Source organism: Apus apus, chromosome 6 (assembly GCF_020740795.1).
Source record: "Apus apus isolate bApuApu2 chromosome 6, bApuApu2.pri.cur, whole genome shotgun sequence".
NCBI lineage: Eukaryota > Metazoa > Chordata > Aves > Apodiformes > Apodidae > Apus > Apus apus.
Window position 1 is genome coordinate 19,302,092 of NC_067287.1, and position 17,424 is coordinate 19,319,515.

Consider the following 17,424-nt stretch of genomic DNA (forward strand, 5'->3'; position numbering starts at 1 on the left):
TAAAACTTTGCTTTCTTCATTACATTTACAGACCAAAATGCACTAACTATAGTAAGCATTATTAGTACATTACTTTATTATCCACACAAGGCAATCTTTTAAAAAGGGAATAAGCTTTGTGAACTAGTTACCTTATTGTATATCCTTCTAATACAAAGAAATTAGTCTGAAACCTGTCAGTGAAATTATAGGCAGTTTCTTCACCAAAGAAGAACCAAATATTGTGAAAATAATAATCTGTCACATTCAAGTTAGGAAAATTTAAACTAATTAATGGCCTGATCCATCATCATTAAATCAATTACTTAATACTAGGATGATAAAGGTTCATAGTAACCTTCAATTATTAATCTCTATGAGTTCCAATTAAAAGGCAGTCAATTTTTAAACCACTTCTTCCCATGTAAACTCTGTTGCAGTTAGTCCTATCAACATATTTGCAAAAAACCAAGTGACAGAAGTGCAATTTATAATCGGTACAAGCAAAACCTACTTATAATTATCTCCATTATTTTTCCCATAAATCATTCTCTTCACCATTTTTTTTTTAAATGACATATAATTGAATTATAAAAAAGTCTCATTAAGTTAATAAAGCTCCTCTTCTTTGCTTCAAGACCCTAAATTAGGAAAGAACCATTGAATTTTAAATAAGGCAACTTTAATTTTTTTTTTTTCTAGCAATAAAACTAATAAAACTAATAGGACACTCAAGATACATGATGGATTAACACAATCTTCTTTTCACCTCATAAATGTGATTATCAGCCTCTAGAACACACCATGCTCTGTAAATACTTATTTACATCTTGAATAATATCACATTTTCCTTTACAAGGATACATTTGAAAGCAATTGCTTATGATGCAGCATTCTCAACACCTAAATCAGCAATACAACATGCTTGACTAAGAGCAGAAGCCTGAGCAATACTGTGAAAATCACACACAAAAATAAAATAAAAAATAATACTGCCTCAGTGGGATTATATTTTTAAAAAAATATTACTATAAATATTATTGTAAGGATTTTACAAAAAAACGCTCCACCAGCAACCCAAATATTTGTTTAATATATGTTTAATCATCTTCCATACTATCCTTTCAGAGTAGTACATCTCTTTTCAGCAGCTTAGATCATTAAAACAGGCTTTGACTAACAGCATGTCAATGTGCCCATTTACGAAAATGCATTCACTTAAGACCCAGTCTTGCTCTTATTTAATTTTATTCTAGATGTCAATAAGAGCAAGAGCAGGCTACTAACATTTTAAGCTTTACAAACGGCTTCATGATTCAAGTGACAATAAAATAAAGGGATTCAGCCATTACAAATTGCTTTAGTAATTCAGCCAGGTGGTTTTATCCTTTGAATCTGGAAAGCTGCACTGTAATTGAGTGATAAAATATAAAATAATGGGGATCATTGATTCCAAAGCTTAGAATAACTGACTTTAAATCTCCTATCTTGTGTTATTTGACCTTGTGTAATAGAAAGAAAACCACTTTAAAGTCTCTTTCCATAGAGTTTTATTTGATGTTTGAAGCATATCTTGGTTTAAAATCTAATCAGTAAAATCCAAGAATTTTCAGCATACACGCCAATATTAGTTTCTTTTGGCATCTCTGGACAATTTATACTACAATAGAATATAGATAGATCATAAACTAGAATCAGTGGTACAAAGCAAACCATTTGGTTATCCTTTTGAAGCCAGTTCGACTCTACCTGAAGACAGCAGCTTTGAATCCTGCTATAGGACTGAAATGTGACAGCAAGATTTATTAAGATAAATTGACCTCCTTAGTTTCATGTAACTTTGGCTCCTGTGCAATTATTTGCTGTACCTATTCCTGAAGGCTCTGCCAATTATGTATAAATGGAGATTATACTTGCCTATAATGAAAAAAACCACCACCACCACCAAAGGGTAAACAAATAATTAAATAAATAAAACCTAGGGTAAATATACATGGAATTTTATAAAAATTATGCTGACTACTCCATAGTCTTTCTAATTTACACCAAGTCCCCCAGCTCAGTCACAGACTGTTATCATGAAACACATTTCAAAATACCACTATTTATGAAGGAGTTTAAAGTTTAAGGAAAGAGTATTTTTGAAAAGCTTTGCATTAAGAGATTTTTAAGGGGGGTTATTTGTGAAGTGTAATTTGAGCAACTGCAAAACTGTTTGCTCTGCATACCGTTTATGAAACTCAAGATATGCACTGCCCAAATGAATAAAGAAAGTAGATGAAGATGCATCTTGGAGATTTGCATTACAGTGCACTGGAGATATAAAAGTGTAACAGTGTAATTTTTATGCAAGTATCTATGATAATATTTTAAATGCTTTTTATTAAGAAGCTGAAATTGTGGCAGTAGTCATTACATAGATCACTTTACACATTTCATTAAATATTTACATTTATAAGGGCTGAATCAAAAAGGGTTGTTTTTATTTTTTAAAAACTATGCATGCTCCCTTTTTCTTTGGCCTCTTTAATGTATAACATTCCAGAACTTTTATGATCCATACTTCAAAATCTGTAGAACATGCACTTATTGCTAAATACTGTATAAAAATATCCAGAAAAATCATTAGCAGAGTAAAAAAAATGTATGTCGGGGTTGCCAGTCCCACCTGACCATGCTGTGATGTGAGTCCCATGACTCAGCAGAGAGCAGCTGTGCATGTTTCTACTGTCTTGCAATGGATAGGGAAGGTACATAGCTGAAGAGCATGCAGGCCAGTCAAAATCCATTTAAAAGTGATTATATATATATATACATATATATGTATAACTTGCTTAGGTAACCTGTGTGAAAGTGGTGACACGTTGCTCTACCTGGTTAAAAAGCACCAGAGCTGCATTCTTGATTGCTCCAGCTTGGTTTTACCCCTGTGAGAAGTAAGAATGGTAGGTAGTGAAGTTCAAGACACAGGACCTCTAGTTTTCCTCTTATTGGAATCTCTAATTCAAACATGGTTTTAACACAATTAAGACATTATTATTAAAGATTTTATGATCAGTTGAAAAAAGGGAAATACATACCACCTGAAATGTTCAACAAACCTTTCTACAGAACTTGTTAGTGTATTTTAGAGAAAGAAGAAATGCAGAAGCGAGGCCTAATAATCCACATTATGAAATTGTGATTAATAAATAAAAATACAATAAAATAAATTTATAAATTATTAGTGGATTTGGAAAAGATTCCAGTATTACTGCATATTAATGAAAATGTTAAGTGTTTTTTTAGGTTAATATTCTGGTCTTCATTTAAATTACTATGTGATTATCTGTTTTATTTGCAAAAAAAATGTACATACAGTAAGCAAAATATTTTGGAGGTGTATGACTTCCCATTCCTCCTTCATCCTCTAATAATGGTGGTAGAACTTCTAGATCTCAATTAAAATAAACCTCCTTAATTTCTCTTTAAATTAAATGTGATGAAGTATCATATTGTGTGAGCTTATAGTTCAGGTTTACTGTGTCACATACTTCTGACTCTAATCTCTCTCTAATTTTTCAGAAAGAGGATTGGATCACTGTCTGGACAGTGGCTCATCAGAGTATCCACAGATATGGTTTCATTCATTAGTTACCCACAGCTAGGCCATAACTTAAATAATCTGTGACTTTCAAAGATACTGTCACAGAATTGGTCAGTTTTAGAAAAGAGGAATTTAGATTGTTAGATATTTTGAAAGAAATGTGATTAAAAAATCATCCAACAATTGATCAAATCACTGCTGTGTATGTTCTAGCTAGGGAATTTACCAAAGCCCAATGTCAATGCTTAACCTTTGGGAATGCAATAACTGTGTTGTTCCTGTCTTTTTACTTCACCTAGTCACAAATGACTAGTGAAGCCAATCAGAAAATTGAATTTATTCCTTGTTTTGAAAATTCAGAGGATTAGACAGTAAGAAGGAAATTTTTACTTTTATTAAAACCATCTGTCATGATTTCAGAATTTAATTGTGCAGCCATACTTCTCCAATCTGAATTTGTACTTACTGTACATATACTGTAGATATAAAAACTTTTGTAATTCTGAATGATTGAGGCCTGTAAGTATATGTATTTCTTTAGTTGTGAAATAAGCTTTCCATAAATTATTAATATCTTTGAAAATACTTATCTATGTTGAAATCCAAATTTTATTCATAAAGTTGTGATTCAGATATAATGAACAGTTTTTAAGTGGTATGGAAATACATTAGGAGTCAGGAGTCTTACATTTGGTAAGATTCACATAGTCCATTCATTTCACTGACTAGCAGGCATATTTTATAATAGAAACAGCTTCCACAATGCTAACTTTTAAAAGCACCCCTTCAGTTACTTCTAATTTTCTTATTGTCTTTAAATGTAATTATCCTAATTATCTTCAGAGCAGAAGTTTGTTTCTGAATTTTATTTCTTTGGGTATCGCACCTTTGTTTTCTGATCGTAGATATTGACAAAATCCTCCTTCAAAGTATCCATGAAATATTTGCTTCATTCAGGTACTTTCAGCCAACTATTACTCTAATAACTTTTACACCTAGTAAATGTTATTTTAAAGTTTCATCCAAACAGAGACTTCTCCAAACTTCTGGTGATATGTACTAGAGAGATCTCTTTAGGTCTGGAACTTGCAACCTGGTTCTAGAACACATTATGGCAGATTTGGGAAGGCATTAACTAGCAAATCAACTAAAAACATTTTCTAAAAGGGGGAAAAAAAATGAACCAGTCTTCCAAAAAAAAACCAACAACTTAGCAACTTGGTCACTAGAGTTATTTTGTACCATAGTAGATCTGATAGGTAAAAATATAAATTTTTTTCCTCACTCAGCTGCAGACACAGTTTCTATAGTAATTACCTGCTCTTAGTATATTCCTCAGGGGCACACACAACCTGCTCCACTCCTAGCATGACCTGTTAGTGCTGATAGACTTTAAATAATCATTCTACTCTTACTATCAGTGGCAGACAGTAAGACACTAAAAAAAAGTGGTTCATTTTACAGTTCCTGCGGAGATTAATTTCCCACAGCTCTGTTGTTAAAGAGCTATTAAAGGGGCTACCTCCTGAGGGTATTTTGGCCAGTTAAGGCAGGGAAAGTTCTGTCCCATCTCTTACCCCTCCTTTTGCAGCTCAGGCCTTCTAGCAGGGATGTTGTCTCAGTTGTATCCCTTGAGAGGCAAAGTAGAGCAAATGATGGTGTATTGTTCTAGAGAGGTCACTTAAACACTGCATCAATATACTCTTTGTCTTCCTCAAAAGACAACCAGAAGGCACCAAAAGGTTCTACAGTACTGTTGATATGATAGGAGAAGATTTGCAATCTTCACACATTCATGTCACATGTCAGAACATCTGTTCATGTATTACCAAAGATGGTGGATTTTTATACACACAATGAAAAAAGGCACTTTATCCTTTCCCTAAAAATCATCCAGAAGGAATTGAATAAGGAATCCAGAACAGAAACAGTAATTAAAATAGAATTCACTATTTCCAAGCCACTGGTAAGGTATTTCTTAGTTATTAGATACCATTTACCATATGCACACTTGCACTGTACCAACACATGTCAAACAGCTAAACGCCAAGCAGTTGGGTATGAGCAGAACTTGAGGAAGCACTATTGCTCCAGCTTCACAATGGTAGTGATTACTACATTCTGTGGAAAACTTGAGGCTTCACAGAAGTCCTAAACTTATCCTATCCCCATTGAAAACATCTCCACATTTTTAATCTATACAACATCCATAATTAACTGGCAGATTTCCCAGTCACTGGAAATAATACCTATGGGATGATAGTTAACTTCATCGTTCCAATGACATGCAGTATAGTACAGACCCAGAAGCACTGTAGCAGAGAAAGGGGTAAAGATTGCCAGGAGATCAGGAGACAGGTATGGGTGGGAACTTCCCAAGCCAGCTCTGCTGCTGAGGCTAGTATGTCATATAGCCACATGTTTAGCACAGCATATAAGCCTCCCAACTTCCTAATGCATATTGCAAACATTTTTAAAAGTAACATATTCAAGAAAGGTTTAGGCATGTAACTTCATGAGATGGAGTTACTAGGAAGGCACTCATCACTGTATTTATGAGAACTATCCACAAGGAAAGCAGAAAATTTATAATAAAATGTCATCAGAATATATGAGAAGACTTAGAAGACCTTGCTAAAGGTTCATTGGAAAAGACAAATAATTTTTATTAGACCAGCTTTCATGAAAAATACTTAACTCTCTGACCCACAGGCATTCTGAATGTTTGATTTTTTATAGTAGTTGATTATATGGATTATATCACTTAACACTTTCTGAATATCTTATATATTTGAATTGCCATGGATAAACACTACTGCTATACTATGTTACACATCTGCATTGAAAAGGTTTGTCTCACAACTGAGCAAGTCAGATGATAGAATATCCTGCTCTTAATCTTAAAATTATTATGCATAGTAACCTTCTTTGGAGTTACAAATAAACACACTTTTCATATTCCTTTATGTTCTTTAGCAAAAACCCCATATTATGATTAAGGGGATCGTAGCTACCCAGTAATGTTATATGGTATAGCCTGGTATTGCTGGGGACTGCAGCGTATTTGCATATAAGGCAGTGATACAGCTATGATGCAGTTGTGAATGCAGGGCTTCTTTAGAGAAGGACTTTCTTTATAGTAAACAAACCCTTTTGTATTAATGAGTTACCGCACAACATCACAGCTTCTGATCTAATTGAAAACATATTTATCTGTGGTTCCTGATGCCTTAAACCTCACAGTTCGTACATTTATGAGGGCATTGGATATAACTACATTCTGCTAATGCATTTATTAGCTTGTCATTGATCATTACTCCAACACACAAAGTTTTCCATTAATGCCATTATCACCTGTTCTTGCTCACTTGTAGTATTTGAGCGACTTAAAATTTGAGGCTTGTGGTCTCCGTCATATTAACCAACTTTTGTCTCTGCAGAATAACAATAGCATAAGGCTTTCAAGTAAACTGTTTCCAAATGCATCTATATAACAAAATTATTCTGCTCTCCAGTATAACTTGAGGTACTGCTTTACCAGAACATTGAGTGTTATCTGGACTACTTCAGTTCAGCCAGCCATAGTCTCTGAATACAAAATCAATACAAATATTATTCACAAAAATTTTTAGATAATCCAGAATACATCACTGATTTATGATATCTCAGGGTTCATTTTTAGAACACCCTAAATATATATTAAAAAATTTCTCTACTTTGATTTGGTATGCAAAGTAGTATACTTTTGATTGTTCCTTAGCTTTCTAAAATACTCTTATTCCATAAATCCTGATCGCATTATAGGTACTGTAGAAAGAATGCTTCATGAAATGTGTGCTAGTCCTAAAACCTCATAAAATTGTGAAAGGAATAGTCATATTTAAAATGATACATCTTCCAAATGCTAATAAAAATAGTATTAAAAATGTAAACCCTAAGGAGCCCCCAGTATGCCATCACATAGGGTAAGTTTTTCCTAGAACTATAATTACATAATATAGTAAAATATAAAATCTATTTACATAGAATAAGAAAATTTAAAACAATTGTAAATATGTAATTAAGAAATATGTAAATGCATTACTACAATTTCATTGTTAAGAGACAAAAAGTCTTACCTGTTTGCTTTCTTCCATATCAGATTCACTGCTAAATTCTTCTGTATTTAAATTTTCAAAATCTGATTCTCCAACTGCAATGGGCACTGTCACAGTGAGGCCTGGGTTGTTTATGAATGACATGTAATCACTTTCATCGATTACATATTTTTCCACACTGCTGCCTGTGCCTACACCACTGGTGGTTCCATTCCCGTCTTTCAGATGATTCAGATCTTTGCTTATTTCAACAGCAGTATGATTGGAAATGCAGCTGTCTTTCTTGTTGTTGAGCTCTTCAAGTGCTTTGATTTCCTCTAAAGCTTTCTCCTTTCTAACAAAGGCTTTTTGGATGAACTCCTGGATCTTTTTTTTAATATAATCTATTCCCTTCTGAATCCTTGCCACAGCAATCTGTAGATTGTTCATTTCATTATCATCATCAGTAGCAGCAAGGTTGTCTGAACTAAATGAGCTCAGCAGCAAGGCCAGAAACAGGTTCAATACCTAAAAGAGAATACAGCTGTATAATAAATATATACATATAAGAAGTGAATATTTTTACAGGATACTGTCAAATAGCACACATTCTTTGAAAAAGAAGTTACTAATTTTAAGCAACCATATAGACCTTAAATTACAAAAGATGCCTTCACTTGTTTTGATCAGTATTCCCTCAGAAGATGAAAACAGACAAGCTAATTCCTAATTATGTTAAACTTTTTGATCTTTCTTTGAAGCAGCATGTTTGCTCACTCTAAAATTTTTAAAACTTACAAAAATTCTAGCTACACACATTCACCAGAGGTTTGAAAGGCTTGTGTCTAAATCTCTTAAAATCACTTGGAGTTTAACTAGAATTAAAGAAATATGAATCTTAAAATTAGATAAGTTTCTATGATGCAGATATTTTAGAAACCTACATCCATTAATGCTATAATAACCTACTTATGCTTTCTAACTACTGTTTGGAAGATTATACTGTAAGACTGTGATTTTCTGTTAATTCTGAGCTTGTCTCTTAAATTCTATAAAGCTTGTAATAAAAGGAATATAAAAAAAAAATCAATTTTACACTTTAGTCTCCATTATGAATGATAATACATATGATTTAAATTGTTGTGGGTTTTTTTCCTTTTTTGCTTGACAAAAATTAAAATTGTGTTTGCTCTTATCTAGCTTATTTAAAACCAAAATTGATTTATTTCATCAGCAGGTAACAATCTTAGCACCAGTGTTGCATCAGAACTGTAGGTTATTGCCTTAAAATTCAAACATCATTACTCTTGTTTTAATATATAGAGAATACATGTGAGAGACCTAACATGTTTATCTACAGGAAGTTTATTTAGCCCATTTTGCCATCTCATTGCAATTTTTGATGCCTGATCATAGGTAAATTCTTAGGGCCCAGCACATGTCTGCTGAAATAATGTTAAGATTGCAAGGTCATGCAAACAATAGGATAAGAACACTTCAACTTCTATTTTATGAAAATTTAAATAATATTACAATATATCACTAAAGGAAGAGAATTTGGACAATTAACGAAATATAGTTTTTAGGCATATCAGAATGAACTGCAAAGATGATCAGTAAAAGAAAGTTGCATTCCGATTATAATACTGATTTCAAAGAAGTTCTTGCCAATTTAATATTATCATTTGAACCTTTGACATTTTAACTTGTCACCTTGAATAAACAATTTTCTATAAAGATTTCTTTTATAAGCTTGAGTTAGAAACTTGCAAACACAGTTTTAGGATGGACATCCATTCACTCTGTATTTTGCTTTTGTTTTTTAAACCTAAACAGGCCAAAAAGTTCACTGCTTAATGCAAGATATTCTATATAGGAACATCTACATTATACTTTAAGCCAGAAGTATTAGTCCTGGGATTAGGGGTAATGGGAGTAAGAAAGTCTATTAGATTTGTTTGCTCCAAGGAAGCAGCTGCCCAGGAGCTGCTGCAACACAAGATTTATTATTTCAAAAGTAGTTAGGAAGACATTTGGATTCAAACAGCATCTCTAAAACAGCTGCAGCTCTCCTATTATAGGGTGTTTCATTTGACATTTTGGTGTATTCCTAAATTCCTGGACCCACAGTGGATTCATAATTCAGTGTATGGGAGTGAAAAAGAGGAAAAGGGAATCATCATATGTTTTCACCCGAAATCTAGTAGGTTCAGATTTACTTTTTAAATTCTAAACAGAAGCATGAGAAACATTCTTATTACCTAGCTTTAACTTGTGTACAGTTTGCATCCAAGTTAACGTTCAAAAAAGGTCATTACATACCACCAGGTTTCCAATCACCATGACCAGCATGAAAACAATAAGGCACATGGTTTGGCCTGCAACCTCCATACAATCCCACATTGTTTCTATCCATTCTCCACACAGCACTCGGAATACAATCAGGAAAGAGTGGAAAAAGTCATGCATGTGCCAGCGTGGGAGTTCACAGTCGCTAGAGATCTTGCAGACACATTCCTTGTAGCTTTTCCCAAACAGCTGCATCCCAACCACAGCAAAAATGAACACAATGATGGCCAGAACCAGGGTCAGATTCCCCAGAGCCCCCACTGAGTTGCCAATAATCTTAATCAGCATATTTAGTGTTGGCCAAGATTTTGCCAATTTGAAAACTCGAAGCTGCAAAACAAAAAGCGCAGAGGAACCATTAGTGTTAGATATGAAATAGAAGCTAGGTTTAAGTTGTTTACCAGAGCATATGAGTCTCTGTAGATTGATTTGTTCTTCAGTAGGATCATATTATTTTAATGGAAAGTAGAGAGCATGGAGTTTAGTATTTCCCTCAACTACAGTGTTCAGCATTTCATTTTAATTATGTACATAGAAAAATACCCATAATTTGTGTTTGTACTTTTCATTATTTGTAAACATCCCCTTACAGTGGATTACTGAATTGATAAATTACTTAATGACATTTTAGAAGTATGAACTCTTTTCATCACTTTCACTAACTTCCTCTTCATTGACTTGGTTCCACATTTCCCTCAGGGCCAGATTAGGACTTCCAGGCTTACTTAGATAACAATTTTTGAAGGAACAATTTGATGCTGATATTATGATGTCCATTCAAACCAGAAACAATAACTTAAAAATAATACTCAGTAAGCAAGCTATGGTATGTGAAATTGGGTACTGTGGCAACTGAAGCCAATAAACTGTCACCACTTCCTGCTCTGTATATAAGGAAATAACCTAGTAATAGTGATACCTGTTAGTAATGTAGACTTTTAAATCATGACTGTTGTGCCTCCTGTAGCTTGCATCCAATACTAATTAGTATAAAAAAGACATTTCTCGTAGAAGCTCAAAAATATTTCAATTTAAGTGTTATCCTAAAGTTAGATTGTTATGATTCTTTCTTTTATGTAATGGAGTTACTACGTGTTCACTCCTAATGCCCATTAAAATAAATGCTGTGAAGAGAGGGTATAATTAGGGTCTTTATGAGTAACACAAAATAATGCTCACAACATAAATAGTAAAAATGTTGATTCTTTATTCTGGTGGCAATATGTATGTTTGTAAAAATCTTCAGCTTTTGATGAATCTTGATGAAATCAGTATCATGAAGATGTACAAAATTATTAAAAGACAGCAGGTAGTGTTATGCTGGCAAAGGATATGAGTAGGATAGCTTATCAATGGGATAATTTGATACCAAAAGATAACAAAGAATATGAATTGACAAACAACTTAAACTTGTACTTATCAAATATTGCAAATTAGGCAAGGAAAAATAGTGTGAGCCATTTAAGTATCTAATATATCTTTACAGTACTGGTAATTATTACAGACATCAGCATATTTTTTTGAGTGAGACAACTGCATGCAAATATTTAATTATCAAGGTATTTACCAATCTGAATGATCGAAGAACAGATAATCCTTCAACATTTGCAAGACCAAGCTCCATTAAACTAAGGCTAACGATAATACCATCAAAAATATTCCAGCCCTCTTGGAAATAATAATAAGGGTCCATGGCAATTATCTTTAGTACCATTTCTGCTGTGAATATCCCAGTGAATACCTAAAATGGAAAGTAATTCATTAGTTGGAATTGTTATGAGAAATTTAAATACCTGACTAAATTTTTCTAATCCAGTTTGAGTTCTCATACTCCATACAGCATCTAAGTTTTTATAACACTGAAAATGGATAATTAAAAACAAATTACTAAATCAGGATAGATACAGGAGGGCAGAAGTTTGATAAATATATGAAAAGCTATTCAGCAGCTCTGGTTTATATTTGACTGGTCTGTGCTGGAGTGTCCACCCAGCCTATGATGTTACAGGATCCAGTGTTTTCAGTCATCTTACAAGAGGATAGTCCAAGTAAAGCAAAAAAAGACTTGATGACAATTGTATTTCCTTGCTCTAAACAGAAGTGTTAGGAGAAACTCTCTGAGGTCAGATTCTCTAAGTCTCTCAAAGGTTTCTTTTTCAAGTCAGAGTTGAAGAATATGGATGGAATAGACAGGGGAAACTGGAGTTTCTTGCACTGGACTTTTGGTAAGGTTAAAGAGGTTTCAGTCATAGCTACTATTCTGTGTGATAGCTATTTCCTTTATGGAAAAATAACTTCATGGTGATAATGTTCTTTGAAATGTTATTTGGAAATGCCAAATGTGAAATTATCAACTAGCTGTAGTGTTTTGAAGTCCAGAATTTAACCCAATGCTTTCTTGCAGTGAGTAGTGATCACTGGTTTGTGCAGCATAATAAAGAGGTTTTGAAGCAAAACCACTAAAAACATATTAATATTCTGAATAACACTCAAAGGATATCCTAGATGATCCAAAAGCTTACCAAAGTACACCAACATAGTCTGCCACTGCCTTCTGATGGTCCTTTAGCCAGCACGTTCTCAGCCCTCTTACAGCAAGTTTTATGGAAGCCCAGCTGACTTTTTACAACACTGTGTAACTACACTCATGATTACCTTTTAATTTCAGACTAAAAGGTGGACATTCACCTTTGACAAAGTGTAAATATTAACATTTAAAAAAGAAGTCTACTTTTGAGAAACTAGAACTATAGCAAGAAACACTATACTATTAAATTGAGATATGAAAGATTTTAACTGTATAATCAGGAGAATATAACAGGTATTGCTATGAGTGGTAAAGATAATGGAACAACTCAGATTATTGACAAAACTGTCATATTTGTCAAAATAATTGAAAAAATAAGCAATTAAAAACATTTCATTTTTACAGAATCACAGAAACAGAACTGTTCTGGTTGGAAAAGATTATCAAGCCCAACCATTAAAATATTTCAAAATATTTCCTTTACGAAGTAATTCCATCCCCAAACTACTTCTTCTTCAGTATAACTGCATCCCCAAATACACAAAAATACAGAAGTAAGCTCAAGTTTTCTTATTATTACTCAAGACTTTTGAATACTGAATGAATTTTAGTATTATGAAAATGGATCATTGCATTTTAAAACTATTTCTTTCTTTTCATTAAAATGGTGCAGAAAAGGCAGAGTCATATTTGTCATATTTAATTTATCCTCAAACAGACCGTGATGTCACAAGCAAAGAGTAAACTAACATACCTCAAATGAAAACCACAGAATTAAGGTTAATAGACCAATTCAGTGAGGAACAGAGAATTTAATTGAAACCAGCAGGCATAGTATTCGCTGCATACATAGAGTCCTAATTAAGGATACTTGTTTCTTACAAAGGTAGTTAAAAATATGACTGTTGCTAACTTAGAGTAAAAGTAAAAACAAGAGATGGGGAAAGGCAGAAGACCTGGTAAGTAAAAATTACCAAAGAGAAATAATAAACAAAAATTATTAAAGGAGTGAAACATCTCCTTTATGAGGAAAGGCTGAGGGAGCTGAGTCTCTTTAGCTTGGAAGAGTCTAAAGGGGTGACCTCATCAATGTTTACAAATATGTTAAGGGTGAGTATCAGGAGAACAGGCTGCCCAGAGAGGTTGTGGAGTCTCCTTCTCTGGAGACATTCAAAACCCGCCTGGTCACATTCCTGTGTGATGTGCTCTGGGTGATCCTGCTCTGGCAGGGGGGTTGGACTAGATGATCTTTCGAGGTCTCTTCCAACCCCTAAGATTCTGTAATTCTAACAGCATGACAGATCAACATTTTAAAATACAATATTCTGTAATCTGTAATGTATATAAGAATATGCCAACAATTAAATCTTTGTCCAGGAGAAAGGAAACTGTAATGCATGGAAGAAAATGAAGGCAGTAAGTTTATTTTAGCTCTATTTTGTATAAAAAAGTTATAGAAGGACATATTATCAGTACATATAAGGAAAGTCTTTAGTCTTTAAACCATACTTTGAGAAATCTCCTACTGCTCCATCTAAATATTAGCAGACTTTTCAAAATAAATCCTTTTGAGTGATTAGTTCAGAACATTTGGTTGGTTTTGATTTTCAGGACTGGATGCTGCGTGAGTCAATCCAGACCTCTCCTGTGTTAACTATTGGTAGTTATGTGAGCTGACAAAAAATTAAAAATGTATGAGTCTTCTGAAATGCTTGCAAAGTTCATTCCTCTGCTTCCTGAGTATTAGAAGCAAATGTAGAGAAGCAGACAAGAACATTTAAGTGTTATGCCACATTTAGGTATCTGCTCAGAAAAGGAATTACATGTAACCCTAAATCTCTGGATCAGGTTGAAACCGAGAAAGGCATCACTAATAAGCTTACAGATAGAAGGTGCCTTTTGTTAGGGAATAAGTAATGATCTTCTACTTTAATAAGTAGTTTTTAGGTACCTAAAGTGGCAAGGACTTACTGCTAATACAAAATATGCCTTTCTTGAAAATATACTTTCACTATAGTGTAATTGAAAAAAAACACCAAAAAACAAACAAACAAACCAAAAAAACCCCAACCAACCAAACAAAAAGTATTTCATCAATTTCTTCCAGAAGAAAAATATTTTCTGTGATAGAAATCAGAACCATGGTAAAAATTGGATAATTTACCTTAACATTTCAAAGAAAAAAACCAAGATAAACCTTAAGCAAACTATCTATCCATTGAAGACTGCACTTCCACACATACTCAATTATTTCATTATAGTTATTTAATTATTTCATTGTAGTATTTACAATACAGAGGTCAAGTTCAAGGCTCCAGCAAAAATAACTTTTTCTGTGAAAATAATATATGTAGTTTCTAAACTGATTATAAAAAGCAACCTGGAAAAAATTTGAAATAAATTTAATGTGTTTATGCATTTCTTCTTTTAGAAAGGGGTAATTTTACACCAAGTAGTGCATGACAAACCACTTACCAGGTTTCCCACAGAAAGGACACTGCTAAACTGTTCAGTCATGGGGTAATGTTCCATGGCCATAAACAAGGTGTTTAAAACAATGCAAATGGTTATAGCAAGATCAACAAATGGATCCATCACAATTAAATTGACGACATGTTTTACTTTTAACCATGGACTCCAGCAATCCCAGATCAAGAAAGTATTTGCGAATCTGTACCAGCATGGTGGGCATTTCTGTCTGGATTCTTCAAGCTCTGAAAAACAAATAGGAAATAATGTATCAGATCATGAATAATTCAGTTATATCCTCTGGATGTTCTTCTTTAAAATACTTTTAAAAGTCAAATTATTCAGCTCAACAGATCACACTAATATGGGATTTCCCTCACCTATGTTTAGCCATCTTAAAGTTAGGCATCTAACTTATTTAAGTTTCTCTACAACCAGTGGACAGTGAAATTATGTTTAAAGAGTGAATAATCTCAGACATCTGTCTGAGGAGAGAAATGTGTTTGTCTCTTTCCCATGACACTAGGGAGAGTCTAAACACTTAGTTTAGGGTAGTTGACTTGCTTAGAGCCGATGTTTACTAGTATAATTTGTATAAGCTTCATAAAATACAGAATTTTTGTGTTAAGTATGCAATGTGTACGTATTTTGCTTTGAGGTACTAAAAGTATTATATTTGCTTCTACACTGAACCACTACACTATCATAACAGATAACTTGGTGCACCTACGTATCATTGCTTATTTGAATCCATATTTTTTATTTACCTGTTTTCTCATTTTTAAAATTGTCATTTGGCTTTGTTTGAAAATATCTTGTACAGTTGCAGTATCTATCAATTGAGAAACAGAACAACTCTGCTCTTGACTATAATCTTTACAAACCATTTTTTCTTCCATTTTTCTGTCAAGAATAGTAATTGCTACTAGTTAATAATAAGAATTAACATCTACTGTGAGGGAATGTTTCAGAATAGCACAGAAGGAAGACTGATACTTGCTTAAGTGAGAATTGCATAAGCAATGGCCACAACAGTTTCAATAGGATTTCTGCATGGTGGCATCAAAACAAATCTAAAATTTGCCCGTTTTCAAAAATCCCTTAGAACACAGGGAAGTCTCCAGTATCATGACACTTAGGGGTGATTGTGCTGAAATAGCAAACATGCTGTTTTACAGTATTTGCTAGTAAGGGTTTAGTGCTAAACTCTAAACTTTGAGGGCCAGTGGACTGATTTTTGCCTCAAATATTGTCCTTTATGGGTGAAATTACAGGAAGTTAAAAGGTCAGTTGCCACAGCTCTCAAAGTCTTTGAAACTATCATTCTCTCCCATTATATCAGACTGTAGCCTTCAGGCAGAAAAAGGTATCCTAACTACTGAAAGTCTTCTATAATCTTTATAAACCATAACAAAGACAGTGCTTTGTTAGGAATATATTAAGTGGATGGTATAATCACATTTCTGAACATGTAATTCAGAATGCTGACAGGTAGGATGGGACTTGCTTTGGACAAAAGTAGCCTCTCACGCTGGATGCTGAGTTGGCATAGGAGACTCCATTGCTTGCACTTAGCCACTTCAGAAATAATGGAAACCAGATGCGGGTAGTAGGTGACTATCAGGACAATATAGTTTAGATTTACATGTTTTTTTCTGACCAGATGAATGGAAGGACAAACTATTCAGCTGGTGGAAGACAGCAGCACCCCCTTTCTCTCTGGGAGAGATACCAACGGTTCACACTTGCATTAAAGATACACATAGAATATAAATGTTTTTAAGAGTGATTTGAAAATACTTTTAGAAGAAAATAGGCAATATAACCATAGATTTCTGACTACAATTAGTTTGGGATCTATGTGTTTATCTGACAGCAAAGGGCATCAGAACTCACTTTAAAAAGTGCATTTCAATTCTGGCTTAAACTAATCTTGGAGAACACTGTAAATTTAGTTGGTAATTCCTTGTACTTTTAGAATAGGTGTTGTAGGACACCTGCAGGGTTTGTCTTACTATAACAGCTATCACACTGTGCCAGTATCCAGTAAAAAGATCCTTTCAGCTTATAAAATATTTTAATGGCATATGTACAAAGTGTACTAAGTTTCCATTAAATAAGCAAAAAAATTCCAACAGTGTATGCTTTTCCATATCATGAATATGATTTTTTATCTTTGATATACTTACCTTAAAAAAGTTTAAGAAATGCTTAAGGAAGGCAGTCTGTGTGCATTGGCATGGGCTGATTACAGTTTTCTTTAAAACTGTCTTTTTCATTCCAATTTCCTATTTTCTATCCATGGATTTTAAGTTTAAGGGGAAATGACTCTTCTAGCACATGACTGCCTTTATCATACCAATTCCTCTGTATTTTAATCAATTTTTCCTGTTAATGTTTTCTATGAAGAAAATCCCTGTGTTCTCTGTTCAAGGCGC

At 33.5% G+C, this 17,424-nt stretch overlaps 1 protein-coding gene across 1 annotated transcript in view; it reads right to left on the reverse strand.

The window, feature by feature from the left end:
• The window catches only part of LOC127386333 (sodium channel protein type 2 subunit alpha-like), a 75,098-nt gene that overhangs the window by 23,802 nt on the left and 33,872 nt on the right, over nt 1–17,424 (reverse strand). Inside the window, exons 16-19 of the mRNA XM_051623208.1 lie at nt 14,993–15,231; nt 11,558–11,731; nt 9,964–10,320; nt 7,684–8,169 (exon numbers count right to left, since the gene is read on the reverse strand). Of these exons, the coding sequence (XP_051479168.1) occupies nt 7,684–8,169; nt 9,964–10,320; nt 11,558–11,731; nt 14,993–15,231 (1,256 nt within the window). The remainder of the gene's footprint in view (nt 1–7,683; nt 8,170–9,963; nt 10,321–11,557; nt 11,732–14,992; nt 15,232–17,424) is intronic.